The 27,226-nt window shown below is 42.8% G+C and overlaps 1 protein-coding gene across 3 annotated transcripts in view; it reads left to right on the top strand.

The window, feature by feature from the left end:
- Positions 1-27,226, top strand: part of CDH4 (cadherin 4) — a 447,572-nt gene that overhangs the window by 333,396 nt on the left and 86,950 nt on the right. For all 3 annotated transcript variants that reach the window (XM_054081611.1, XM_054081614.1, XM_054081612.1), the window contains 2 exons: positions 12,575-12,730; positions 20,206-20,350. In XM_054081611.1, the coding sequence (XP_053937586.1) occupies positions 12,575-12,730; positions 20,206-20,350 (301 nt within the window). The remainder of the gene's footprint in view (positions 1-12,574; positions 12,731-20,205; positions 20,351-27,226) is intronic.

Below are 27,226 nucleotides of genomic sequence, written 5' to 3'. Positions count from 1 at the left end.
TGGAGTGACCTGAAAAAAACAAAATGCTCAAAAATATTCCTTAAGAAGTGTTTTTTCTTTACTCTCACTGCTCAGGGTTTTAAAGGCCATTGTGAAACACAATGTTTCAGGTCCCTTCCTGCTGTCACCAGTCTCCAACAAGACTTTAGGAAGAAGTATGTGCTGGATGGGGTGGATCTGTAAGACCTGGAGGGCGTATTTCTAACTTACAATTAGACTATAAAATCCTCCATGGCAGTGGATATAGCAAACAGACCGAAGAGCGTGAGAAACCACAGAAATGTGAGACTTCAGGTTTCATTTGTGGTTCAGAAGCAGTAACTAGAGCGGGATTTCCCAGTGTTGTTCCTGGAGGGCTGTTCATGAGAGCGAGGACCGACTGGGTGCTGGCGCAGTGAAGTCGTCTGCAATGTAACACCGTTGCTTTCACTTTATATTAAGTAAAAATCTCAGCTAGGGCTCATGCAGAGGATAGAAATGACCTGTGCCTGCGCTAGGGGAAGGCAGGGCCAGATTTTTCTGCATATTCATAGTGAGATGTTCCACAAGCCCTAGAAATGCTTTGCCTTACGTTTCAGGTGTTTCAGCAGGAACACGATTGCACTGATGCTCTGGGCCCTATTTACCAGTGCTGGATATCTTGAAGTGTGTCGTTGATGCGGTCAAATGAGCAAAGGGTGTAACATATCCTTCCAATCAGTTTTACATTACTACAGTTGTGTGTGTTAGTTGTAGCTGTACTTGACTGCGAGTAAGAGTGGCAGTAAGAAGTGCAGTTTGGGGGGTAGTAGTACCCCTTTAAATAAAGCCCAGTGTACAGATTTCTGCGTTTCTTATCTTGTTTGGCTGTTCGCAGAGATTGCTGCTGGTCCTTACTCTGAGTACTGCCAGAGATATCTCTATTACACAGCTTGGAAAACAAGCAGAAGGTCGGACGGGTTCTCTATGCTTGCGGTCTTTCTCTATTTTACTCCTCTGGCTGTGATTGATAGACTCAGCGGTGTGGAACAAACATTGCTCCCGTAATTAACTGCTGCCTGTTAGATCTGCAGGTAACACACAGCTCTGAGGTTGTAAGGGGGGCTCAGTGGCAAACCAGAAGTGCCTGTAACAGAGAGATAGATTGGTGAGATGCAGACATGCCACTTCCTCCTGCGGGTTGCCTTGTTGAAAGTATTGATATGTACATTGAGCATCTCGGGTTAAGAAAGGGAGTTAGACCCTGCCAGTTACATTTACAGTATTTTGCTAATCTATGCTTTCAGACACCACAAATAGCCTATTTCATTGTGCTGCCTTATTGATCGAAGGAAAGATTCGATTTGACAGCAATTTCAGAAAAGCCTTCAAGTTGTCCAAGATGTGGTAGAATTATTAACTACCCTAAGCCAACATATGGTAATTTAGCGTTTAATGTTTGTCCTGACACGCTGAGGAGTCATCATGCCAAGTTACCAGCTGATGCCCAGAAGTTTATGAGTACATAAATAATAGCTGAAATAGTTTTCCGGAGCCACGTTTCGACTTAAACATCCAGCCGTTGTTTCATTGCATGTTATAGTTTAACTTTCTTCGGCAGGGGCTGGAACCCCGCTGCACTACCTGCTACAGTCAGAATAAATTAATAGGATTTTGCAGCTTTTTGCAGCTGTATTTGTACAACTTCATCTTGAAATAATTTTAATTTCTGTGCCTAGGCTTATAATTTTTTCAAGCACGTTACACAGTTGGCTGTACATAATTATGTCTTACAGCCATAAGCACTGACAATCTGCTTACCTAAACTATTCTGCTCTAAACTTGTCATTTAACTGATGGTGAAGGAATTGTATGTAATTCACCAGATCGGAAATTAAATTATCAATTAATAATACTGGGAAAAAAAAATGAAACAAGAAATTCAGTATATCAGTTAGAGTATGTGGAGTTAAAAAGGCAGTTAAGCAGTAGCATTTTAGATCAGGCTGGACTCCACTGTCCTTGTTAGCCAAGTCCATCAAGCTGCGGGTGTGCACAGGAAATCTGAGCGAGTGGTTTACACCTCGCACCTCTTCTGGGAGAGCAAATGTCATCAGCAAGTTAACACACACCCCTGTAAACTAGTATTAGTAGGAAAACTAGTGAGCCTCTTGAGATCCTAGGAAGTAACTGGTCTTTGGAAGGTTAATCAAGCTCCTTGCGGTGCATTTCATGTGTGGTGCACAGGACCACAGTCTCTCTAACTGCCTGGGCAGTATTTGGGTGATCTTGCGTGAGTACGGCTGCAGGTACCTGTCCTGGAGTGTGGCTGCTCAGCCACTCTTTCAGATGCCTGTACGTTGCTCAGCTACTGGCATAAACACGGTCATTGTTATTTGGAGACTTGTGACTTTTGAGGACTGTTATTGGCTTTGAGGAGTTAAATTCAAAACTGGAATGTGCCATAAATGGAAATGAGATCTAAAAAGGCTCTAAAACATGTCCAAAATTACTGCTTGTTTGGTTTTTTTATACGGAGCCATATCCTGAAGCAGGGCTGTCTGCCTCTTGTGTTAAAAGCGCACGGACAGGAACTGCATCAATAAGTCATATGAATAAGTCTAGCATGAGTTCAAGTCAAAGTAAGCAGAGGCCTCAAATCTAACCCTCACAGAAGTACAGTTAATGAAAGAGAAAAACTTGCCAAAAATGCAGCCCTGTGAATTCATTCCAAATGCGCAGAGTTCAGCTAGGTTTGAAATTTCCTAGAAGGCAATCGCCAGTCCCCTGCACAAAGCAGATTTGCAGAAATGATGAGTGTTTGAGTCTGAGGAGACTCACGCCGGAGAGAAAGGTACCTTTGGAAAGTGGGGCCTGAGTGCAGAAGCTGCGGCTGCCGGAGGGACCCTCAGCAAAGCCACTGAGCTGCGGGGCTGGCTGGGAGGGGGAGCACGGGAGGCTCAGCGCTGTAGGGAATGGGGAATGCAGCCGGCATGCGCGTTGCAGCGTGTGCCTGTCGCTGATTGGTAGCATTTTCCCATGGATAGCTGGTGCACAGTGCGTGTGGCTGTACACGTGCTCTCCAAGCGTGTGCCGCGGTGGTGGATCGTGTGGTGTGGGCTGGGCTGCGTGTACCCGAGTTTTCACTGTCACCTTGCTGGATTTTCGTGACCACAGAGTTCTCACACTGTCTTTCTCAGTAGTTGCTTGAAGGAAAACGCAGCTCTTGGGTGTCCTTTTGCAGAAGGAAGCATATGTATCCATGCATGGGCAGAATTTGGCCACGAGGGAAAGGTTACAGAGGATCCAGTATTTTGCCTGCATAACACATGAGGACGAATCCTAGGACCAAAGCGATCTCATGTTGACTTTGCTCAGTGGACAATAAATTACAGAATCATAGAATGTCTCAGGTTGGAAGGGACCCATAAGGATCCTTGAGTCTAACCGTGCTCTGATGCCTATCCACATTGCTCCTGTAGTGCACAGGGAATAGTTTATTTTCTGCCTCTTCACAGGGGTGGTTCCATTTACTGAGCATTGAAATAACTGTATACACTACGCCATGTAATCTACTCTACAGAACAAATGAACACGTTTGCTTTTCCTGTAATTAAACTTATTAGTGAGACTTTGAGAACTGCAGAGCTTTAAATCCTGCTCTGCAAGCATCCCAATGTAGTGACTCAAACGTGAGCCTCAGCAGATTTTGTTCTCCAAAATATACACACTAGAGGGTTTTATTGTTATTTCCTATTGTTAGCTATTTGCAGACAAGTCCAAAAGCTTAATTTTACGCTGAGGCTAACATTCGCAATCATGCCACAGTACCACCTCTCCGCGATCAGTGATATCTGTGGGTGTTGTGCAAAATGTGAATTGAATTCATGGTTATATATGATTGGGAAAGCCAGAGCTTATTACAAAATCAAAGGTCATACTAAGACCAATTATTGGGTCTGTGAAGAAATCCCTTCCTGAGGACACAAATGTGTTTCTCCTCCAACAAATACTTTTTCCCTGTGTCCGAGCTCCCTGTCCTACCAAGAGGAACGCTGCTTGTGTTAAATTGCTGCGTAGCGTTGTACAAAGGTTGTTCTTCTGCTGTTCTTTTGCTGTGCAGCGTAGTTTTTGAACACCATGGACCAGATTTTCAGCTGAAATAAATGAGTATGCCTTTGAAGTCAGTGAGTCAACACTGATTTATACTAGCCGAGAGCTTCGATCATCAGTTACAGTGATCAGGTTACTCCTGTGTGGGTCAGTATTTGCTGCCCTTGGCTATCTTCTGTACCGCATGCTCGAGCTTCTCTTTGCCAAGCTGCCTTTGTGGCAGACATGGTGAAAGGATTCAGGACAGACACACTTCAAAAAGGAATGAGGACAAAATCCCACTACCATGATCTGGTTTTCTTCACTTTGTCATCATTTAGTTAGACATAGCAGACAGTGGTAGGGTCAGCTGCAAGAAAGTGCTGCAGGATGGTGTCCTACATAAGGGTAACAGGTTTTAGCCCATTGTAAATAGATTGTGAAGGATCATCTCTTGCCTGTTGTGATTCTGCCAGTACAGAAATAAGAACAGTGTGTTTTGAACTCTCAGAGTTATTCTCTTTGAACTTTTGTCACAGAGCATCTGCCACAGCAGAGGAGGGCTTGTACATCTGGTTCAAATCCCGTTTACTTACTATCGGCCACTTGCGTCTTGTACAGTGTGGACCATCCGTAGTTCTTCAGGGCCAAAATTCACCCAATAGCAGCACTTGCAACTCCATTGGGATGCCTTCAGTCACAAGGCTGAAGAATCTGCTCTCTTGTAAGAGAGATAAGAGAAAGAATAGTAAGAATGAGTTTTGTTGCTTCTGCTGTCAAGGTTCTGGCAGTGATAAGACATTGATCACGTGGTGTATTCTGCTGATCCTTAATAATCTCTTCCTATCAGAGCCACTCTCCTCCCTCTCGCTCACCTTGCTGCAGTCTGTAGCATTTCCACAGTGGAGTACTTAAAAACTGAACAGGCTGCAAAAGGACTGAAGAAAAGCACGTGTTACTTTGGAAATTACTCTGCCATATCAATTACCATTAGGTGTGGAAGATCCATTAGCATTGGCCAGTTCCTGATACAGCCACATTAGCTTCTTGACCTTCATAATAGCGAGTAATAAAAATTGCTTAATTATTTAATCATGAAGACCACGCAACAAATTGCAATTTACTCAGTTTTCACTGGTAAAGACAGAGACCTGGCAGGGCTGTCATCATCTTAACTGCTGTCGGTCCCAAGTCAACACTCAGAAACCTTAGCCCAACTGGAGAGTTATGCAGAGAGCAAACTGGCACCACTAATCCTATAGACCTCAGTCGTCTTGTGTCCAGACAGCTCATGCTAAAACATACGTTCTTTGCTGTTTCAGAAGGTAGGAAGGCAAAGCAAGGATGCAGCAGATCCTGAGCCAGGTTGCACAGCCATGCACTGGGTGTTCTGAGCTTGTAGCATCTCATCTGATTGTGTATGAAAATTCAGTACCCTAGGAAAAGGGATTGTTATTTTGCTTTTATCCCAGGCAGAATAATGGTGGGTTTGAAGTTCATTTTCATCCCGTACTTATGCGTGGGGTCACACATAGTTATTGGACAGAGTTGCGGGCAGAAATTCTTCTTTCTCGCTGCATTATGGTCTCCTTATTGAGTCTGGTTTGTATTCTCCCGATCTCCATCTGCTCGATGTTACATCTTCGTCCAGGTAGAGGGGCAAAACACTGGTTAAACAATTAAAAAAAAAATTGGAAGGGAGAGAGGAAGTGAAGGCTATCAAAGCTACCAATGGGCATAGGGAAAGCTCCAGAGAAACGTAACTGTGTGGATATAATTGGCCTGGAGGGAGCTGGTGTGCTGGAGAACAGCCCTTGGATGGAGGCAGCCGCATGAAAGCCAGAGGACCTGTGAAAAGCTGGAGGCTTTCAGCAACTGAACATTTGGTGAAGTGCCTCAGCCAAGCACTCACAGGGTCAGTGCAGACAAAGCAAACTCCTCCCGGTAAGAAGCAGGCGAGCTGGATGAGGAATGGTTTCCTCTGCAAGTGGCAGAGCCGGGCATGTGTTAGAGGTTCTTCTCTTTGGTTGGGGTTCAAATATTTTATAGTTGCATTTCTTTATCTAATGTAAGCTGTATCATCAGTTACATCAGTAGCTTAAATGACAGCTTTAATCTGTCTGATGTACTAGTGTTACACTGTTTTATTATCAAAATAAATACATTATAAATCATTCTGTGTAGGTTTCAACCGGAGCAAAACACGATTCAACCTGACATGAGTCACATCCAGCTGTTGGGACAAAGGGAACATTTTTACAGTTTGGATTTGGATTAAAGAAGAAACTTAAGCTCTTGTATAGTTGTAATGATAGTAGCTAAATCCAGTTTGTAACTGCTGGAAGAATGGTATTCATTGCAATGAATCTCAGCCATGTAAAAATTAAGTATCTAAGTATATTCCTTGGTTCTCTCTCTACAATATATGGGAAGAGAAAACCACTTCTGGAAATTTCATGTGGGCTTAAGCATTCAAGACAAGAGGATGGAATTCATTGTGGAAAGGCTTGCTTATCTTCTGTTTATCTGGCTATCTTAGACTAGATACAAAGTTTTTAGAAAGCTGTGTAAGGTGAAGCCAGTCCCAGTTGAAGGAAGAAAGAAATCTACAATTACGAAGTGTTTTCTATCCTTTCTTTGCCGATAGAGCCCTTTTCCTACTTAACATTGTTTGGAAACTTAGCTTAACTGACTGTTTTGTCCATCAGTGGATAAAGACTTGCAGGCTGCTGTTAAGCCTAGGGGTTGTAGTTAGTGGAACTATTCTGTGTATTCAAGCACGATAGCTGCCCGTGTCAGGTCAAAGGATCCTCCTTGCAAAGCACAGAATAGGTGGTTTTCTCTGGAGACAGCTGAAGTGTTTTGGGGCAACTTGTGTTTCCTTTTTCCCTTTCTTTTAGGGAAATAGCTTGGGGTCATTGGCAAGTGTGATAAAAGGGGACAGAAGTTAATGAATATCACCTTAACCTGGTTGAGTCTTCAAATCTGTCTTAATTTTCCACTGTTTGACTTTTGCATCTATTTATTGAAACCATATGTGATCCTTTAAGCCACACGCAGTAATTTGTTCAGAAATACAGGGCTAGAAATGTGTCTCTTTACTGGCTTCTAAAACAGCTGTGAAACAAGAGTTAAGAACTTTTATACAAATGAGTCTTAAACATATTGCAGATTCAGTTAAAAATAAATAAGTAAGTCCTTAGCAAGGATTTCAATAAGCACTAAGAGTAGCTGAATTAAAATATTTCCACTAAAATTAATGAGCCAATCGTGGAATGCTTAGACTGACTCTTAAGTGTGCTCATTTAAAGACTTTGAATATGTTTGCCTGTCTGAATTTCTATGGAGCATTTTGAATGCATGACAGATTATAGTCTTCAATTATTTTAATTTGGTTTCCTTAATGGGCAAAATAGCTAAGAGCTTAATAATAAAAGACACTTACTGCTTATCATTTACATTATTTTATGTGATCATTAATAATTATAATGGGTTTTATAAAACAAAAAAATAAAGTCTAAGACTCCCCAGGTCATGGTAGTGCAAATGTTGCATGGTATTCTATGGGCGATTTGGGAAAATATTTTTTGAAGGGCATTCTTAACTCTATATGTTATATAGCAAGTTGGAGAGCTTTAAAGGAAATCTGGTTTCTAGCTTCTTTGTGGATAGAAAATGCAACCACGTATAAAGGGCCTGCTTTGCTTTCCCTAGATACATTCCCAGACCTTACATATCCTGTCGCATGGTGATGGGCAGAAGCTAGACCGCGCATGGCTTAGTGAAATCCTCTGAATATGGCTTGTTAGGTGCAGGAATTTGTTACAGTCCCGTCTTCTCTCGTGTGGGCTCAGTTGTCCTCGTTTGTTCAGTCTTTCACCCAATTTCCTAGGCTTCCAGATGTTTCCTTTGCTGATAGCTAAACAATCTCGATTGGGCCACTTTGTTCTAGCAATGTCATGCTCCAACAACTGTGTCATTTATGGACTCATCCTCCCATCTGCTGGCCCTACAGCTTTCCATAGTCTGCGTTGCCTCTGCCCCTGGCGCCGGGAGAGTCACGGGGTTCTGTGGTGGGTTGTGTCGTCTGCTAGGATAGAGGGCTTGTAAATTCAAAACCTCTCGGCAAGAAATGGAAGTGCTAAGAGCACAAGAGGGATATGGATCAACAAAACAGGATGATAAAATCTGATAACTCAGAGGACCTTATTGGTTGAAATTGTGCTTAATCCTGATGGGGATGCACGAACCGTAAGATGTTATCTGTAAAAGTGGGACGCAGTCCTGTCACACAACCACAGGCTGCCTTTCAAGCCCATCTAAATGTGACGTTGCTACAAAGGAGAAAGTCAACTCTGAAGGTCTTAGCAGTGTATTATCTCAAGATTTGCAGTGTTCATTTTCACACGTTTTAGTTACTGTATCAGAACCTGCAGTGGAAAGTGGCTATCTGTGAAATCTCACCTACTTCTCCTGTTCTCGGGATTACCCTACAGAAACGAGAGCTGAGTCAGACTCTCAGCCTTCTGGTTCTGCGCTGCAAATGTTGACCATAGCCCTTGTGCTCTGTTAGGGATAGTGCATCAATGCTTGAAGCTCAGACTTTCCCTGTAGTGCCCCACTTTGCTGTGGGACTGTGAAGCTGCTGTGTCCTTCCTTGCTGAAGCCAAGCGGAGGTCTGGAAATGTGAGTTTGGTGCCCAGCTTTGCTGCAGGTTCCCTCCATGTCTTTGGTGGCTGCTCCCGTGGTTCCCATATGGTCCATTTGTATCTGTCAGTGTAGGTGAGCACACTCAGCATCCCAGGGTTCCTGCGTGGAAAACGTCCACTGCGTTCATGAGACGGGATAGGATCAGGGGTTCACATCTTCTACCATAAATTGCTGGGGCATTTTCCCCTCACCAACATAACAATCCAATATAAGCTCCATCCCAGAGGATTTTTTAGAGACCAAAGCTGCTTTACAGGGGCTTTCCTTTAATGACAGTCATCAGCCATCATCGTTCGTCAGGCTCACATCATCTTACGCAGTGTTGTACTGTGCCTGGTGCTGCAGAAGCTCAAAGCTCCAAGGATTCTCCTAGCAAAAAGAAGTAGAAATGCAGCTAAGGAAAACTATCCTTCTACCATCTGTTCTGTAACCCAGAACCCTGCATAACTCTTGACTGCATTATAAAAGGAAAGATAAATGAAAAAAAAAAAAATCATGTGTATGTTCTCCAGTCAGAAGATTATCATAGGGAGATATTACAATCTTCTCACTTCCCAGGCATAAATGAATGAAAAAGCAACTCCTTCCTGAGCCAGTAAATTCCCCCAACCAGTAATTTTTTTCTCCTGATCTAGCGAGCTCCTTGGGAACAGAGATTTTTATTATTGTTATTATTATTGCTATTATTATTATTATGGTAAACTGCTCCAGGAATGGTTTCAACAAAAGAAGTAAACCTTACATTGTATTCAGATAATGTTCTTAACTTCTCAACAAGATTTACTAAATTGCACCCTGGGAATTATGCAAATTAAACCCTTGGTCAAATGTTACAGGATTACTGTAAAAAAATTCTTTTTAAAAAAAAAATCTCATTAAGAGTGCTAAAATTGCATGTTCCAATATAAAAAGCATATACCTTTGTGTGATGAATATCTCCCTGGTAGTAATACCTACTATGCTTCGTTATCAATGATTTTTGCAACTTTCTGTGACAAGTGCTACTTCTTACGTGGTTTTTTTTCTGAACACTTCACATCCTTGTATTCATATTGGGAATGGGTTTAAGTACAGGTAACAGGCAAAGCATTGTAGTATGATGGCAATTAACAACAAATAATGAGTCACTGCTGAATATTTGCAACGTATTTCCCCCATCTTTCTTTTGCTCAATGCAGTATAATGAGCTTATGGATTTTTCTTAGTATAATTGAGCAAGTCATGTGGGTCTTATGATATATTTCATCTCCTAGATCTGCAGTGATTTACATACAGACAGCTTAGACCCTATTAATGCTAATAAAAGTGCTGCAAGGACATCCTATAGTAGACACTTTATTAAACTGTACATAGCTTTCTTCGAGAGCTTCTGTTTATCTATGTTTCCTGAAAATAAAATATAGCGCCTTTAGCACTGAATATTTAAATCCAGCCTCCTTTTTCCTGTCTCTCTATGCATTTCTAATGCTTCTATCACAATGGGATCTGGGTACTATATGCAACAGGAAATAGAGCAGAAAAATGTCCACGAAGAACTAACAGACTCTCCCCTTCCGTGAATCAGGCTAAAATTGCTTCCATTTTAGTTTCTTGGAGGGACACTGGTTTGCTGTTTGGTGTTTGTGCTCTACTTAACTTGATCTGGCCAAGGCTAGGGAGACACCCCTGGCTCCTGCGCTCTAGTGGGCAAAAGGCAAGAGAATTCCAAGTACCTTGGGTTTGGGTTTTTGTTTTTTTTCTTCCACTTTTGTCAAGGTAAAGCTTTGTTAAGGGTGAAGAGCTGGTTTTATCCTGACACTCTACAGGTCCTTTGGAGCTGTGCAGACACACATTGATAGTGATAGACACACAACTATGCGTCCAAGTTACTTTTTAATTTCTCCAGTGAGAGCCCTGCACCAGCTCAGAGTTGGAGGTCCAGTGGTGGCTTCCTACATTTTCACTTACCTCAACCCTAGCTACAGATGTGTAGGTGGGGATTAGAGCTTCAGCTCCGAGACTTGAGCTATGCATTTGCACAGACATTCACGTAAATTCAATTTTCAGCCCTTTCTGCCTGACTTTCTGCAAACAGGAGCTGTGGACTTCAGTTATTGAACTGGTGAGTCAGTTGCCATCATTAAAACCACAGCTGTGTAAGCGACGCTTGGTTTTACTATACTGTTTTTCACTGACTGATTTGCTAATGAAAATTGGATTCATGCCTGTCTATTTGGGTCCCTATTAGAGATATCCACTGGGCACACAAAAACCTGTGTAAACCGTTGTGTGCAGCGTGAGGGCACTTTCGCTATGTCCCCGGTACCTCTTTTAAGTGATTACGCCAGTGTAAGTCCAATCAGTTTTCCTTGGTACTAATAGCCTAAACAAGCAGTGAATCCTGTAGAGAAAAGACAGATGAAACTGTCTCTATTCCCTGACCTTCAGCTTCCAAAGTGTAGGTGCAGCACGAATCAATCCTGGCACTGTCTAGTAATAACTGACATTATTAGCCGTTAACGAGAGCAGACTGTTTGGTGGAGGCTGTACAAAGAAAACAGCGTACAAACTTGGTAACGATCTGGACAAAGGCATCAAAGGAGATTCTCGGGGCCAGAGGATCTGATATTATTCTGCACCGACACATTCAGTGTCTTGTCAACCTCCCAGTCAGGAGAGGAGGAAGCAGTTGTAGGTTACATGTGAGAGGAGTGTGAGAGCAGCCCACAGCCTCGTCTCAATTCCGTTGCCTGACAAGCGAAGCCGCCTCTTCCCCTGGGAAACAACCCTTGCTCCCCAAATTGGGGCTGTTCGGGGAGGCACAGGGCCCTCCTGCATCGCACTGAGCCCACTCGGGCTCCTCCGAACGTGCAGCTGCCGTAGCAGAGATGCTAATGTGCACTCAGCTATGAGATATCTATTATCTTCCCACTACTTTGTTGTATTCATAGATCTGTTAGGGAAAAATTTATGCACATCGCTTTTACACTGCCAAGACAGTTTGTGATGGTGCGGGGCGGTGGTAATTTATTTGTACCTTGCACTTTCTTTCAGGAATAGTCATGCTGTTGCAAGAACTTCTTTCAGCATTTGATCAGAAAATTAAATTTGGGTTTAAAGAGATAGTCAGGGTTGCTAGGACAACATATTAACCTCCCTTTTTTATTTTCTCAGCTCTATATCTAAGGTTCATGTAATTTGTCATGCTGTATTCGCTTTGTGGTGGTGTTCTCAAGGTACAGGAAGGAAGGGGTTTCAAAAGCAATGTGCCAAACGCACTTTTCTGCAACAAATAGTCGAATGGAATGGTAACATCTCACCAGGCATTCCCAGCCGTGCCTTGTCATGCCAGCAGGGTTGGAGAAAGAGGGAGTAAACAGCCCTGTTCTTCAAATTTCATAGTATTTGTGTGCACAGTCACAGTGACTGAGAATATGATGTGGGAGCTTGCAGACAGTGTTTTTAAAAGTGATTAATAGCTAGGAGACTCTGGGTATAGCTGAAAAATTTGGACTCTTAGGAGCCTAGGGTTTCAATAACATGTAAACAGCATTTTTTGTGCTGTTATAGATTCTTCCCCATCTAAGGCAAAAAGTCAGAATTTCAATGATTCCTAGAGAATCATCATGAATAAAAGAGGAGAAAAATAGCTGAAAATACGTGGAATGCACTTTTCTTGGCTTTACCTCAAACCTTTGGCTTACAGCTACCTTGTCAAAATTGACAGCAGTAGTACATTTATGCAGCTTTCAGGCTCAGATCTTTAAAGTTGTTTAAACATCCATATGGCTTTTGTCCAAAACTTATCGATTGCTGTCTTTGTTATTTCATCCAGATTCGTTCTGATAAGGACAAAGAGATCCATATCAGATACAGCATCACTGGAGTGGGAGCCGACCAGCCGCCGATGGAAGTCTTCAGCATTGACCCTGTGTCTGGCAGGATGTATGTGACTCGCCCAATGGACAGAGAAGAAAGAGCTTCCTACCACGTAAGCAAAAAGCATCTTGAGTTTTATCTAGGTTCACAAGCACAAAGCAAAACCGCACCCGAGTCACTGGGTTCAAGAAAGAACGTGCAGCTTTGTGAAGACTGGGGTTTTTGTTCAAAATCAGAGCTCAGTTCACAGCTTGGAGCAGCTCCTTGTGAGTCCTCCAAGACCCGAGGAGCTGACTGCACAGGGGTGCTCTGGCTTAACTAAAAGTGTGAGTCTCAGTCTTACTCTGCCAGAGCAGCTGTGTGTGTATATGGAGATACTGGCTTTGTTTCTGCTTTCCTTTGGTGTAAACTGCCCTTGCAAAGTCAGCCAAACCAATGCAGAGCATCATTAAGCCGATGTCCTCTTCGGACACAAAGTCAGAGTCATTTGTTTAAAGTGGTGCGACTTCACGCTGCTTATTAAATCCATTCAAACTTATATATGGACTAAACTCCCCAGAACCATGAGAAGCCAATCGCTACTTTAGCCTACTTTGAGAAATTACTGATTTAAGAATCATTACTGCAGCTAAACATGCAATAATCAGTGTAGTCGTTTCTCATTTTAAATCAGGAGGAGATGTTCAGGCAGTATGATGGAGGTGTGTCAGGTTTATAAATATGCAGATAGGGTAATATTAAATATTAGGAAATTAATTAAGATTAATTACACTCAAAAGTAGTGCCTCATACTACCCTAGTTCAGAAAATGCTCTACCTGCAGAATATTTAGGGTGTAATTGGCTGTTATGTTTTGATATAAATCCTAGCCCCTGTACTGCACGCTGTAATTGCACAGCAGATACAGTCCCACAAATTGCTAAAGAAATGTGTTGCACCTTGTATGATAGCCCTGCAAAATTTCAAACACGTTCTGCGTCTACGCTTTAGTTCTCTCCTGGAGTGGTTGTGAAAGATTGTTTCATGGATTGCTTTGTATCAGTATTAGCCATGTCTATCGGCATCATAATAGCCATTCCCAGGGATTCTGTAATGTCAGTGAAATGGTACGGGTCACTTCCACTGACACCATATTCCTAACTGCACCGTTGGAGATGCACATTCTGTCAGCTTTATCAGGTATCCAGTTAACCGTGTTGACACAACTTCTGGACTGGTGTAGAAGGATAAAGAAAATAGATTACCTCTTTAGTTGGGTGGAAAAAGAGATTTCCCCTGAGTAAAAGAAGATTTGAAGGAAAATTATTTTATCCTCTGCGAACAATTATTTTGTTTGTTGTGCCTAGGAAAATATGAAGAGAGGTTGTTTTGAAAAAGGAATGTTTGAGATACAATGTGTGTCATCTCAGTGCTGTTGATGTTGTTTCAGCAGTACCAGGTTATTATAACAGTGTAGTCAATAATACAACAAGCAAGTTAATACTTTTGATGGAGCCACTGTGATGTCTGCTCTCAAACACTCTCAGTCAAAAACAGTTGAGGAAAAGATTTCATCCTCCATAATAACAAATAATGTGCCCCCTAATAACGAACTTAACCTGTCAGTTACAGTGAATTCAGTAAACTCAAATTCAGTAAACTGAATTCACACCTTGGCAAACGTGACAGGATAATTCTCCTTCGTACGCGCCACAGGATTTCAAGCCTTTTCTCTTCCTTATGGGAACCTTGAACTAGTGACATCGATATGTAAATAAGCATGTTCACGCTCTGAAGGATATGGGAAGATGTAGAGAGTGAATAACTGTTAAGTGTATTATGAGAGCTTTTAGATAGGAATAGTGAGTGACTGAAAATCTTTGTTAGTAGAACAGTAGAAAGTGGTGGACAACATTTTAAGTTGTGGCTGTAGAGAACCTTTACATCCTTCAGCCTTAGTAGCAATGGATTGATGATGGATTGGCCGATCCATTGTTCATTTAATAACCCTTTACAAAGCATTTGTAAATACACCATGACCAAAGCAATGACCCAGATGTGAGTGCAGAAACTTAAAAGTAGGAATGGACTGTTCTGGAAACTGGGAAAAAAATTATTCCAGCTTCCAGAAAGACAATACCATCCATTGTCTTGGCTGTTGCAAGTTTCAGAGAAGTCAATAAATTTATGCCACTTCATATAGCTGAGTCTCTATTTGAAAGGGAAGACAGACTTGGAGCCAGGCTTATACTGAGCACTGGAGAAGCAGTGGCTGAGGTTTAGGCTTGGATTGGAACTGTAGAACTTGGCTATCTTTAGATTGGTTTTGACATCTGCTGTAGAGTTTTCTTTAGCTTAGATTAGTAGCTTAACTCTTCAGCTGGGGTAAAGGATGTCAGTCGAGCTGTAAGGCGCCATCCCTGGCCCCTGGGCTTTTTTGCCCAGTAGGACATGGGCTCCTTGTCCGATACAGGCTCGCTGCTCTTGCTGAAGATGGATGCATTTATACAGCTTCAGGTTTTCTGCAGCCCTAGACAGAACGAAGTCTTCTCAGCATCTCTGTCACTGTCGAGTGTTGTCCTTGCTGCTTTCATTCCCAGGTAATCTAAAAACTAATTATAAAAAAAAAAAAAAAAATAATAATTTGCAAGTGTTTGTGAGGCTACATATGAAGAGTTCTGTTTCATTAACTCCCACATTTTCAACACATATTTTCTTATGCATAATTATCTGTATTGCTTCAGGACTACCATTTTTAAAAAACTAGTGTTTTAACTCTCCCTGCATTTAGCAAGCCATTTGTCTGATGAAACCTACCTTTTTCCCTAAGGTGAAACAGATTTTTTTCTAATTAGATTGGGAGTTCTGTAGCAGAACTTCGTCTGTTTTCAAGATCATCCTTCAACTTATAGGGAGGATCATTTCGAGCTTGATGTATGCAGAGCTGCGTATGCCTCTGGGACTCGCGGTGTCTGCCCAGGTGCGGTGAGTGCTAACATTCCCGTGTTAACCTCCCAGCACAACTGGCAGTGGTAGCGATCGCAAGTTCAGCTGTATTTTGGCCTCATCTGTTTTCTTGTCTACGCTACAAACCAGAGCACAAACTCTCCAGGGACCTTGCAGACATCCCAGATGCAGAGTCAGCTGCAAATATGAGCAGAGAAAAATGAGAAGGGCTTTGCAGACACTTAACCAACACCACATTGCGGTGCAGAACTGCACGTGTTGCAACGAGTGATGCTGTGGGAGCCGCTCCAGCGTCTTTAGTGCCCGCGTCTGGGGACGCAGCCGTGGGGCACGCTCCCAGCACAAACACAAGCTCATTCCCACATCTTGCTGCCGTCTCGCTACAGCAGCGGTGTGTCGTTGCATCTCCCCTTGTAGTCAGCCCTTAATGTTTATTGCATGCCAAATAAGTTTCAGCAGGTAGTAATATTTAATATGCATGAGTTCTCTTGGCCTTATTTAGCTGCGTTCCCAAAGTCCCGTTTGTACTGCTGACAGAATTAGTGACTCTGAATGTCTTTTCTGATCCAGACACGGTTTCCTATCAAGCTGCAGTTAGGCCTGGCAAGTACGAGGGATAGTTAATTGGCAGGTTAGTTTTCCAAGACATTTTCAAGCTCTGTTTTCAAAAGACGTCAACATAAACATGTCAGTAAGTAGTCATTGCTTATAATACTCGAGTAATGTGCATTATAGGGAAACTTTGAAGCATGTCCTAATCCAGTCCCAGACACACATGCATGCCTTCAACATCAGACTGATGCCGTGCTGTCTAGGAAACGGCTGGAGTAGAACCAGTGGGTTACAGTCTGAGAAGGAGTTATTCGAGGTGTAAGGATACAAAAAAAGTTTACTGGAAATAAAGGGATACAAGAGTTATTTCCAGTATTTTGAACCGAGTTCTAGTGAGTAATGCCAGCCATTTGTGTCACAGTACTCTAATTTGAACTTTTAATCACAATTAAGAGCACACAAATTAGGCGTGACATTGTATGCTTATTGCTTAAAGCCTCTGTCACTGACTGATAGTGTATATTTGTATTAGTGGTATTAGAACATAAGTAATATTCATATTTAACACAATTCACTGTGTTGACTTTGACTAACTACCTTCAGATACCACCAGCCTCCAGCGTAATCAATAATCATGATACCGAATGATTTGTATGCCAACAGCTACATTTACACTGGAAACTGTCAGCAGGAAAACCTCAGAGACTGGTGGTAGCTGCTGCTGAATGTGATAGCAATGATTGTCATACTTTTAAACAATATTTGTTAAAAAATATCGAGTCAGCTCCTTGGCTGGTGGTACAGCAGCGATACACCGGCTAGAGATTAGCCGGCTACCTGTATTAATTTTTCAGAGTCCTCTGCAAGGTATTTCATTTCGTATTATTTATTCCTCCTCTACTCCTGTCATGTTCTCCCGCTTGGGGACAGTGTAAATATTTCAAACCAACTTTATAAATGTTTCTTAACGGTGTCTCCAGGTATCCACCAGCTTCCGCTTGAATATGCATGCACGACCTGTGTCTGGCATGTGTCCCGTGGCCCAGGTTGTGCTCAGTGATGGTTTTCTCAACTCTAAACGAAGCGTGTGTCTAATGGAGCACAGCCATCACCTTTAGTGCCTTGCCCAGTGCCACAGAGCGTTCGCATGCATCTGCTTTTTGTCCCGTTCGTCACTCTCTCACCAAAACCCCCGGATGGTCGCAGGTGGAAGCAGGCGGCAGCTGGAGCTGCAGAACACCTCGTCAGACTCAAATGCGCCTCGCCCAAATGAGCCCTTTCTCAGCATCTGAAGAACGGCTCCAGAACAAAGTATATTGTCCAGCTTGAGGATGCCTAATTAATACAAAGAGTAGGGCAGGAAGATAAGGGAGAAGATTAATTAAGGAAAAGAAATGTAGTATCCGATCTGCCTTGGAGATACAACTAGTTTCCCAGCGAATAGATTGCCCCACTGGAGTCCCTCCTTCCTTTCCTCCGTCCACTGGGAATGGTCTCTAATGAGGAAGAGCTCCCTTTGAGCTGAGTTTCGATTCAGCCCGCTGACTCGAGCCTCTCTCCTCCCTCTGCTGCGGTTGGCACCGACCACACAGGAGCAGTGTGTTGTGAAGGGATGCAGAGGTGTTAGAGAATTGCTGAAAGAATATGAATAGACAAAATCCATGCAAGAAATCCAAGAGGAAAAAAGAAGACAGTGTCGCTGAAGTCAGGCAGAGAAGGAGGAGAAGAGAGAAAAGGGGTGAGCAGAAAGGGCAACAGGATCCAACTGCATTGCAGGGCAGTAGAGCAGCTACAGGCACCAGCAAAATTCAGGGTGTAAAGGTGCAGGGTGCTCTGCACTGGGCTTGGGAAGTGGGTGCCATCCTGCTGGCTGCCCACCCAAAAGCCATTAAGTCAGGACACCAGAGCCCACTCCAGTGCCCGTGTCCCCAGGCAGTGTCCTCCCTCCCTTAACTCAGCCCAGGTGCTGGTGCCAGGCTCGGAGTAGAGGTGACACTTGTGCGTGGCACCGCAGGCTTGATGAGATTCCTGCAGTCTTGCTTATTGAATCTTTTTTACCTTGAGTGCAGGCACTGACACGCGTTCATGGGTACATCTGCTCAGTGAGTGCAACAAGCAGATAGATGTGCATTGCTGAGAAATCCCTTACTCCTGGAGATTTCAAACAAAAGCTATCAAATGTAATTAAAAATTTTCAGGGGGAGAGTCAGATCTGAGGGGGAAGATACCAGCTTTGCTCTCTGCTTTATCTCTGAATGGAACCATTTCCGCTGCTGGAAATGCAGCAAGAGAGAGCCCAGTGCTGCCTCAGTTTGAAGATAATAACTTTAATTTTAGCTCTGAATTACTTTTTTTCAAAGACAGTCTGACCTCTGACTGGTAAAGTTATTGAATTGCTATATCTGACATGATGAAGGATAGCTCAACAGGTGGGAGTCAAAGCAGTTTCTATGCAGGCAAGAAATGCAGATATTAAGAGCATTACAAGTTGTGAAATACAAATGGTACATCCTGTGTTGAAAATGAAGCTGGACTTCTTGAGTCTTTAAAGAGAAAGTACTGCTTAGCTTCCTTTAAAAAAGGAAGTTGAAAAGTTTTTATCGCAGCTCATTTCACGTGGCAGTTTGTTCTCTTTGCTTGATTAAATGTTAATCCAGCTCATCCTAATAGCATGCAGTTTCTTTTGTTAAGCCCTGGACTTGTGAACACCGTACATGGAGGAGAATGTTGCATCAATCACAGAACAGCGAGAGTGAAAGATGGAAACCAGTGCTAATGCAATTAGCACTTTTATTTGTCGTGCATCAGAGGAGCTGGAGACCTCCTTGGCACAGGAGCTCCGACCCCTGGCAGCAGCCCAATGGCCGGGGGATCTGGGAGGGACCAGAGGCCTCAATCCCTCTGATGGCACAAGCTGACATCTTCTGAAGCCTTCATTCTCCATCCCGCCAGCCCTGTGGGATGTCACGCCGCTGCCCTCAGCACCGTCCCTGATTGTCATGGCGATCTGGAGGTTCAGCGGTGCTCACAGGTGCTCAAATGAAGAGGGATGGCAAACAGAATCTGCAGCGCTCACGCCCAGGTGATGCCTCTCTGCTGCGCAGCCATCGTCAGGGGCCGTGCAGCCCTTTCCTCGCTTGTCTGTTTTCTCTGAAGCCGCCATCGGCAGTTCCATTCAGCGCACACACATTTAGAGTAGCCATCTGTTCCCTTTAATGAGAAAGCTATCCATTTTTTTCACTTGATTACTGATTGTTCCAGACTATTGTTGATTGCTTTGTTTTATTAATTACTCATTTTGACGTGCTGTATCTGTCCCTTTTGTTCAGAAAGCAGATGCTCTTGTTCTCTAGCATTATTGCTGATGGTTATTGCTAATAAGATAAAGCCACAGTTCCAGTTTAACTGAAGACTTAACACTGTGGCTCCGGTTATTGTACTGCTTCGTCACTGGATATTCTAGTTAAGCCTGAGAAAAATATTTCGTTCCTAGTGCCACAGGGGCTCCCATCATTTCAAGGAAAGGAACTGGATTTTGTGTCTTTTGGTGCACAGAGCAATGGGGTCGGTAGCTACTGCTGTTCCTAGGGACTATGATTAATCAAAGAATAAACAATACTAATGACATTCTGAAACCTCTTCACTTATTAATCCCTGATATTGTGGGTGTGAAAGGCTGCAGGTTCCCATAAGAAACCTCTCACATCAAACTCATTTCCCTGCTGTGTTTGCAACTAAGCAATATTTGCTTTTCAGATTGTCAAACAAGGTTCAACACACCTTAAAAATTAAAATGTAGTGGTCTATTAGAAGTGAAGGAGGTGGCGTCACTACACCAGAGTTACAGTGTTTGCACTGACGATTGCTATTTTAAAATATTATTTCAGTATTATGTTAAGCCTTCAGAAACTGTCTCTGTGTCGAGTCTAGGTGGAAGCCACATTGGGGCTTTCTGCTGGAGTTAGATACCTGCTCAGTTCGCTTTTGAGAAGGTGTTAATGAGGTGAAGTCAATTCGTACAAAACATGGTCTCTCATTTTGCAACAAATCCAATTGCTGATATTATGCTTTCATTGTGCTTATTCCCAGCTCCGGGCTCATGCAGTGGATATGAATGGAAACAAGGTGGAGAATCCTATTGACCTTTACATCTATGTGATTGATATGAATGACAACAGACCGGAGTTTATAAACCAAGTCTATAATGGCTCTGTTGATGAAGGCTCTAAACCAGGTACAGTTGAAAAAAAGTCTTAACGTTATCACCAGCTTTCAAACGTTATCTGACATGGTGACTTTGCCTCCTCTTAAAATTGAGGGAATATAGGAGAGGTTTGCTGTCGCTGGCTCTTTGTTGAAGACAGAGGGAGGTGAGAACAATACAGCTGGCATCTCTTTCTCTGGATGCAGAGAAAGTGCAGACTTGGGTTAGAGGGAACCTTAATCCCAGTAATCACTTCCTAGATGTGGAATTTGCAAAGGCAGCAGTTTTCTAGAGTAATGCTCTGTATTGCCTTTCTCTTATGCTTGTTGCACGTGTACAGGGCTATTATTCTAACTGCAAAGTTCTGAAAGCAAACCCAGCAGTGGCCTTTCAGTGACCCTGTGCCTGAAATGCTGACTATCTGCCTCCTTGATATTTAATCCAGCCATTTGCAAACTCAATATCTGGCACCCAGTCAGACTCCCAAGTAGGTCTGTGTCCCAGGGTGTGAAGGAAATACTTTCTTGGTGGGGCCTGATGCACACCTACTGAAGTGGGAGTAGTCCCACTGAAATTGCTGGTTCATCTTCCATCCCCGTGGATTTGTCTTACAGAGGGTGAAATGGGGGAAAAAACCAAAGTAGAATTTGAAAAAATTTATAGGTGAAAGATTACTGAGGGTGTAAGCAGTACACAGAATGCAAATGATGACTTTTATGTGAACATGTTGGGGGAAAAAAACACTTATGAAGGTCTTCAATGTTTTCTTTTCAACTCTATTGTTGATTTGTTATTTAAGTGTGGAATAACCCTGCAGTTTCCAACGTGGTAACTGTGCTGGTTTAGCTTATTGCTGAGCATTATTAAGAGTAGTGTACTCATTCTTTAAACAGAAATTATACTGTGAAAACCATCACCAGTGTGTTTGTGCATCTCCTGAAATTGGAGGGGGAATTTTCCAAGACAGATTTTATCCTCAGTTGTTTGCTGGCTGAGGGGCTAAATACCACGTGACTTTGTTTTGTGTCAGCAAACATTTATCACGGCTTCTCCGCTGCCTGAGGTGTCATCAGAAAGTCTCCGGTGGCCACTATTTTTAACAAGGTGATTCGCAGTCATGATTGATTGTCCTTCAGCACTGTGAGGAATGGGCTGCTGTGGTGACACATGGTGGGGATGGAACGTGATATTATTTTTGAGGAGGGAATAGGTACAGCTCCCTTCCTGATATGCTTTGGGTGGTGACATAGCGGCTGCAAAGCGCTGATCCCGGTCCTGCTCAGCAGAGAGGACACAAGAAGTCCCTGAGATGATGGCTTTAGTCTTCCCACAGGATTTTCTGACTTTCATTTGAAGGCCACTTTGGGGCATGTCAGGGTTTGAAGATTGATGCAACATTTCCATAGCACATCAAATTTCTTACATCTTATTCTAGGACAGATCAATATTCAAAGCGTTCCCAAATGTTTTAACTAGCTCTGCTCATTTATGCGAAAGAAGCAGTAAATTGCATCCTCTTCTTGTATGAAATCCCGATAAGCCTTTGAGCTATTGAATCAGAATAGGATAAGTTTGTCTACAAAATACTTGTGCCTCTGCTTCTACCAGTGATTTTTGGTATTCTGAATCCCAGGCTGGAGTGCTTGCCTTTAAGGCAAGTAGATGGAATGCAATCTGGTTTTATTCAAAAGCAATTACATTTGTCTTTGATGTATTTGGGATGGTTTTTCCCCTCTTTCCTATTTAATCGGTATTCTTTCAAAGGTTTATATTAGTATTGAATTTCTGTTCTTTGCTTTTGTAGACCCTCCTGGGAACTTGGGTATCTAAGGCCCTCATTCCATGCACTTGGCAATAAACATGATGATGTTATCTTTGAGAATGTGATAGAGAGGTCATAGAGTTACTGTGGATGTCTGTGTGCTCCTTGTTTACCTCAAAGTTGCGTATCCCTGTTTTATGTAGAGACAAATCTGAACGGTGCATTTAGCTAAGAGTAGATCTTGCAGAGATTTGGAAACTTTTTTATAGTTCAAGATTTTTCAGAATATTGTAACAACCAAGGAGGTACCACATCAGCCTCTGCAAGAGAAAAAAAATACGTGAGCAGAACTCCTGATTCTTTGTGGGAATGGTCAACAAATGAAAGGCATTGCTTATTCTTGGAGGTAACAGCACAATGCGTTCAGTATTGATTCAACAGTTATATATGTATAGGTATCTATAAATATATGTATGCATATGTGTGTATGTCCATATATAAAGCACAGAGTTGCTTCAAGCAAACTGAAAAAATCTTATCATATGTTACAGGAGTTCAGCATTCATTTCCACTCTTAATTGCTGCTGAACCGTGCCTGAGGACTGAAAATGCTTCCCTGGATATCCTGTACAATTGTTATTTCTCACATCTTCCATATGCCCATTTATAATGGCTGTGATTAAAAATGCAGTATTACTGAATTACCACAGTATCTGCAATGTTCTTAATAATTCTGCACACCTCTTGTGAGAAAAGTAGCTCAAGAATGAAAGAGTATCCCAAATAAATGCTGACTCTGAGGGCAGCTAGTGTGAGCAGCCGATGACTGGTTGAAGTCAGTAGGAATTTTGCCCAGATTGAAAAAACAGAAAAACTGACATATGGAGCTCAAACTCTACCCATGAAAATTTTGCAGAGGAAGACTGTCAAGAATATGCTCAGTCGAGCACAGACTGAGCAGGGCACAGTGACCTTGAGCTGCAGGGGAAGCCCCTGTAAGGCTTTAGCAGGATCAATAGAGCAGATCCCATTCAAAGTAAACAGGAAAGGGCTCTGCGGTGCTGCCACAGCAAAGCCCAGGGTGTGGGGCGAAGCGAAGGCATCCAGGAGCAGGCAGGGCTTTGCCTGCGGAGAGTGCTGCGCTGGGGAGGGTCTCGTGGTCCCCCCTTAGCAGCCAGGATGCAGCGAGCTGGAAGAGAGTGCTGTGCCCCATCTCTGACCCTGCAGGGCAGCTGCAGAATGTGCCTGGCCATGGCAGGGGACGGAGGGTGGCCAAGTAGGATGTGACCTACTGACTGCAGCGAATAACCCAAAAGGAGGTGGAGTGGAACAGGAAAATAGGAATGCAGGAAGGATGTGTGCTCCAACCTGCGGCACGCTGAGGTGCTGCTGGGCACTTAGCCTTCTGTGGAAGAGGTGAGTTTAGTTTAAAATACAAATATCCTTCGAAGGGGATTGTCCAAGAGCTGGGAGAATTGGCAGCAATGTGAAGAGACTGATTAGAGACAGTCTGATGGTGTTTAAGTGGAGGGGCTTCCCAGACTGCTGAGCATGCAGACTGTCTAGGTTTCCAAGGAGTGTGTTCTCTGCGGTGTGCAAGTCACCTTGAAGCAACCCTTGACAGGAATAGAAAAGAAATCATCAAGTATTATTAATTATAATAGGTTGTTGTTGCTGGTTCAGATTATAATAACTTAATTGAAATAGTGTCTTGTGCTGAAGCGTAGTGTTCTTGAAATCAGGAGCTCATTCTTGTGAAGTAAAGCTCTCTGTAGGGTGAACACGTGTGTCGCAGCCGGGCCCCTTTGCATCCTTAAATGAGTGCTGGCTCTTAAACTGATTTGCATTCCTTTTTCCGTTTCTGATGCTCTCTGGAAAACATTTTAATGCATTTTTAGTTTATCTAGCCTAAGGTCATGCAGCTGGACAATTTAAATGTGTAAATACAGCCTCTTCCAGAATTGCAGAACAGGCATAGTAATGCAAGATTTTGCTTTCTCCAGAACCATCCATGAGTTTTGATTTAACATGCCACTGTTTGAAAGTGTATCTTAAAAGACTGTGTTTTACTCATATTGAATAATGTTCTGCCTCTTTGAACTTTGCTTCTATATGAAGAACACAGCCAAGTTTTAAAAATGCAGCTGCAAGCTGAAGCTGAAATTCCCCTGGTCCCTCTGGCAGCCTTAATCAGCAAAGTTCTCCTGGAGCTGCAGAAGTTGCCTTTCAAGCGCTGATAAAGCGGGACGGGTTGCACAGCTTCGCTGCCCAACGTTGCCTGCCCTGCGAGGATTCTGCTGCCCTTTCCAAACCCACGTGTGAGCTGCGCCACGCGAGCTCCGCTGCCCTTGGAGCAGAAGGCAGCCAGAGTTGGGGTGTGTTTCCCCCCTCTGCACAACAGCAGTTACCCTGTGCTCACACCACTGGGCTTGCAGCATCCCGGGGGGGGTCCTTGGGGAGTGCTGTTTCAAAAGAAATTCCACAGCTTCCAAAAAACATCGCTCGGTAAGAGAGAATGAAAATGTTTAAACGTAAACGAAAAAAAAAGGGAATTTAATCACACAACAAAAATGTGATGGAGAAAGATTATTTTGGTGACTGCAGAAGCTTAGTTTTGCTGTAACCCACCACAGACTGTACCTTACGGTAGGATGTGGATGTCTCACTTAACTGAGGCGTTCAGTTCTGAAAAGGTCAATGTGAAATGCTCCGCAGTGACTCGAGTGCTTTGCTCTGGGTTTGTATCTATTTTGTTTTAACAGAAAGATCGTCAGAAATTAACTCATCTCTCCAAAACAATTTGTTTCTGTCAGACTGGCCTTTTCCATTCCCATTCATCCTTTCCAGTTCACTAACTCTCTGGATACATCTTGGTCCCTTTCAAGTCAATAGCAAAAGTCCAAGTGGCTTCTTTTAAACCGTGGTTTCATGCAGCTCCTCCTTTCTCGCAGTGTTGTGTAGGATAGTTTACAGCTGCCACCCTCCCTGGGAGTGGTATTAAAAAGTGCTAAGTATGGACAGTCCTCCAAAATAAAGGAATATTAGTATTTCTTACATGAGAAATGTTGTAATTTAAAATTTCCCCGTCTCCTCCTGATTTCACGGAACTGTGATACAATAATTGTTGATAGCGTGCCACAAGAAAAATGAAATAGCTGGGAGCCAAATCTATATGTGGCAAATTGAGTTAAAGGAATCTCATAAAAATAAGCAGTATATAAAAAACCCAAGGATTTTAAAAGCCGATTATTCTGCTAGTGTCCCAGTTTGTTTATTTTATTTCTATGCCAGCAGAGATTCCCTCAGAGATTAACACCATGGACTAATGCACAGATGGGGCCAGAAACTTGAAAGTCATCTGAATATTAAGAATTTAAATCTTTAGCCTCAGTGATTTGAACAGAAAGCCAATTATGAGGCTGAATTAGTTTTCAAATTAAACTGCAATTTAAGGCTTGTGAAATTAATCTTTTAAGGCACATAGTTGCATTTTTATATATGTTATATTCATGTGAAGAATTTGGATTCTGCATTTCTGGCTTGTTCCTCTTTTCCAGCCTAAGAGTACAATCCATAGAGAGATGCCTGATGTCCTGCAGGTTGTTCTTTCGGTGAAGGAACAGGGCAAGTGTTGCCGGGTGGCAGAGAAGGAAACAAAAGCAGCAACGCCTGAGGTCTGAAGAAAAGATGCTTCGTTTTTTAACATGAATAGGACAATGAATGAAAACCCTTTCTTCCATTACAAACCACTGAAAAATGCTGTAGTGCTGCTTATAATTAAAACGTCCAATATTCTTTTACCAGCTTGGACTTAGGTCAATTGTAGTACTCTTTATTTAGGAAGGCCCTAGTTCAACAGAGCATCTGAACAGGTTCATGGACCTGGGCTGACTCGGCTGCTGGCGGGAACGTGGCGCTGGGATGCCGAGGTGTGTGCCAGGGGCCCCTTCCAACTGATAGCGCGAGAAGCTAAAAACAATGCAAATGCCATGTTTCAGAGAGCTCTTGTAAAGGTAAAATCTTCAAGAGCCAGAGTAGGTCTCAACAGAGTAGGTCCCAGTCATAGAATCATAGAACCATAGAATCACCAGGTTGGAAAAGACCTCTTGGATCATCAAGTCCAGAGCTCTTCACAGATTGGGTGCGTTACTTCTGGGTTCATCCCAAGGTGAAATACGTGCATCACTGCAGTGCCATCTTCTGCAGCTTGCCCTTGCACTTCGTATGCTATTAAAATGGCTTTGTCCAGCCTGACTCTGGTCTCTTACACAACACACACAGACTTAGGATACACAATATTCTTTTTTAAGTTCTTTTGCTCAGCCGAGCACAATTTTAAGATAAGAAATTGCTTTTCTGCAAACACATGTGCTAGTGCTTTCCATTTTGTTTCGAGGTGAGTGGTTATGAAATCTGTGCTCTTAATTTCCTTCTCAGAAGCATTCGGTCCCAAGAGCAGGGAAGTAAATTATAGGACCGTAGGTGAGAAAAAATGCAAATCCCCAGGCTGATGGTTTTTCCCTTCAGAAAAAAAACAGGCCAAGTTGATATAAGGAAAAAAAAGTGGAAATCATGTTCTGAGACTACTCTAGAAGGGAATTGCAACACTGTGATAGTCCCCTCTCTGACTGCTTTTAATGAGTAGTTAAAAATTATATAGTATGATGGATATCATATTATATCGTATTGTATCATAGCATATGTGTTTAAAGTCTCAGGTTCTGTCCGGCTGCATTGGCACGATTTTGCTAGCTGCATTTGCCTTCCGTTAAGCTTGAAACCTCACAATGCTTTTAAGCACCCTGTGGTGATGATGTTTGGGATATCTTGTCCTAAGTCACTCTTTCTCCATTTTTTGAATTTGCCTCTGGGAATGAAGAGGAGTCATCTGCAATAACTCAGCCAAGCTGAGGCTCACGATTTATGCAGTCAAAATTATTTCTCAGAGCGTGAATGTGCTTTTGCCCATCTTGGAGTTTTACTTCTGGTGTATTTTGTTGGCTCCTGGGGTCTCGGAAGGCTGCAAGCGGGCCATGCCTATCTGTATGCTGCATTCAGTACATCCGTTCATTTTCTCACTAGAGATATTTGTTTCATTTTTAACAGTAAGAAGGAATTACTTCAGTTCCGGGTGACAGCAGCCT

Source organism: Cuculus canorus, chromosome 16 (assembly GCF_017976375.1).
Source record: "Cuculus canorus isolate bCucCan1 chromosome 16, bCucCan1.pri, whole genome shotgun sequence".
Lineage (NCBI taxonomy): Eukaryota > Metazoa > Chordata > Aves > Cuculiformes > Cuculidae > Cuculus > Cuculus canorus.
The sequence above is the reverse complement of the archived record's forward strand: the minus strand, read 5'-3'. Positions and strand labels throughout refer to the sequence as shown.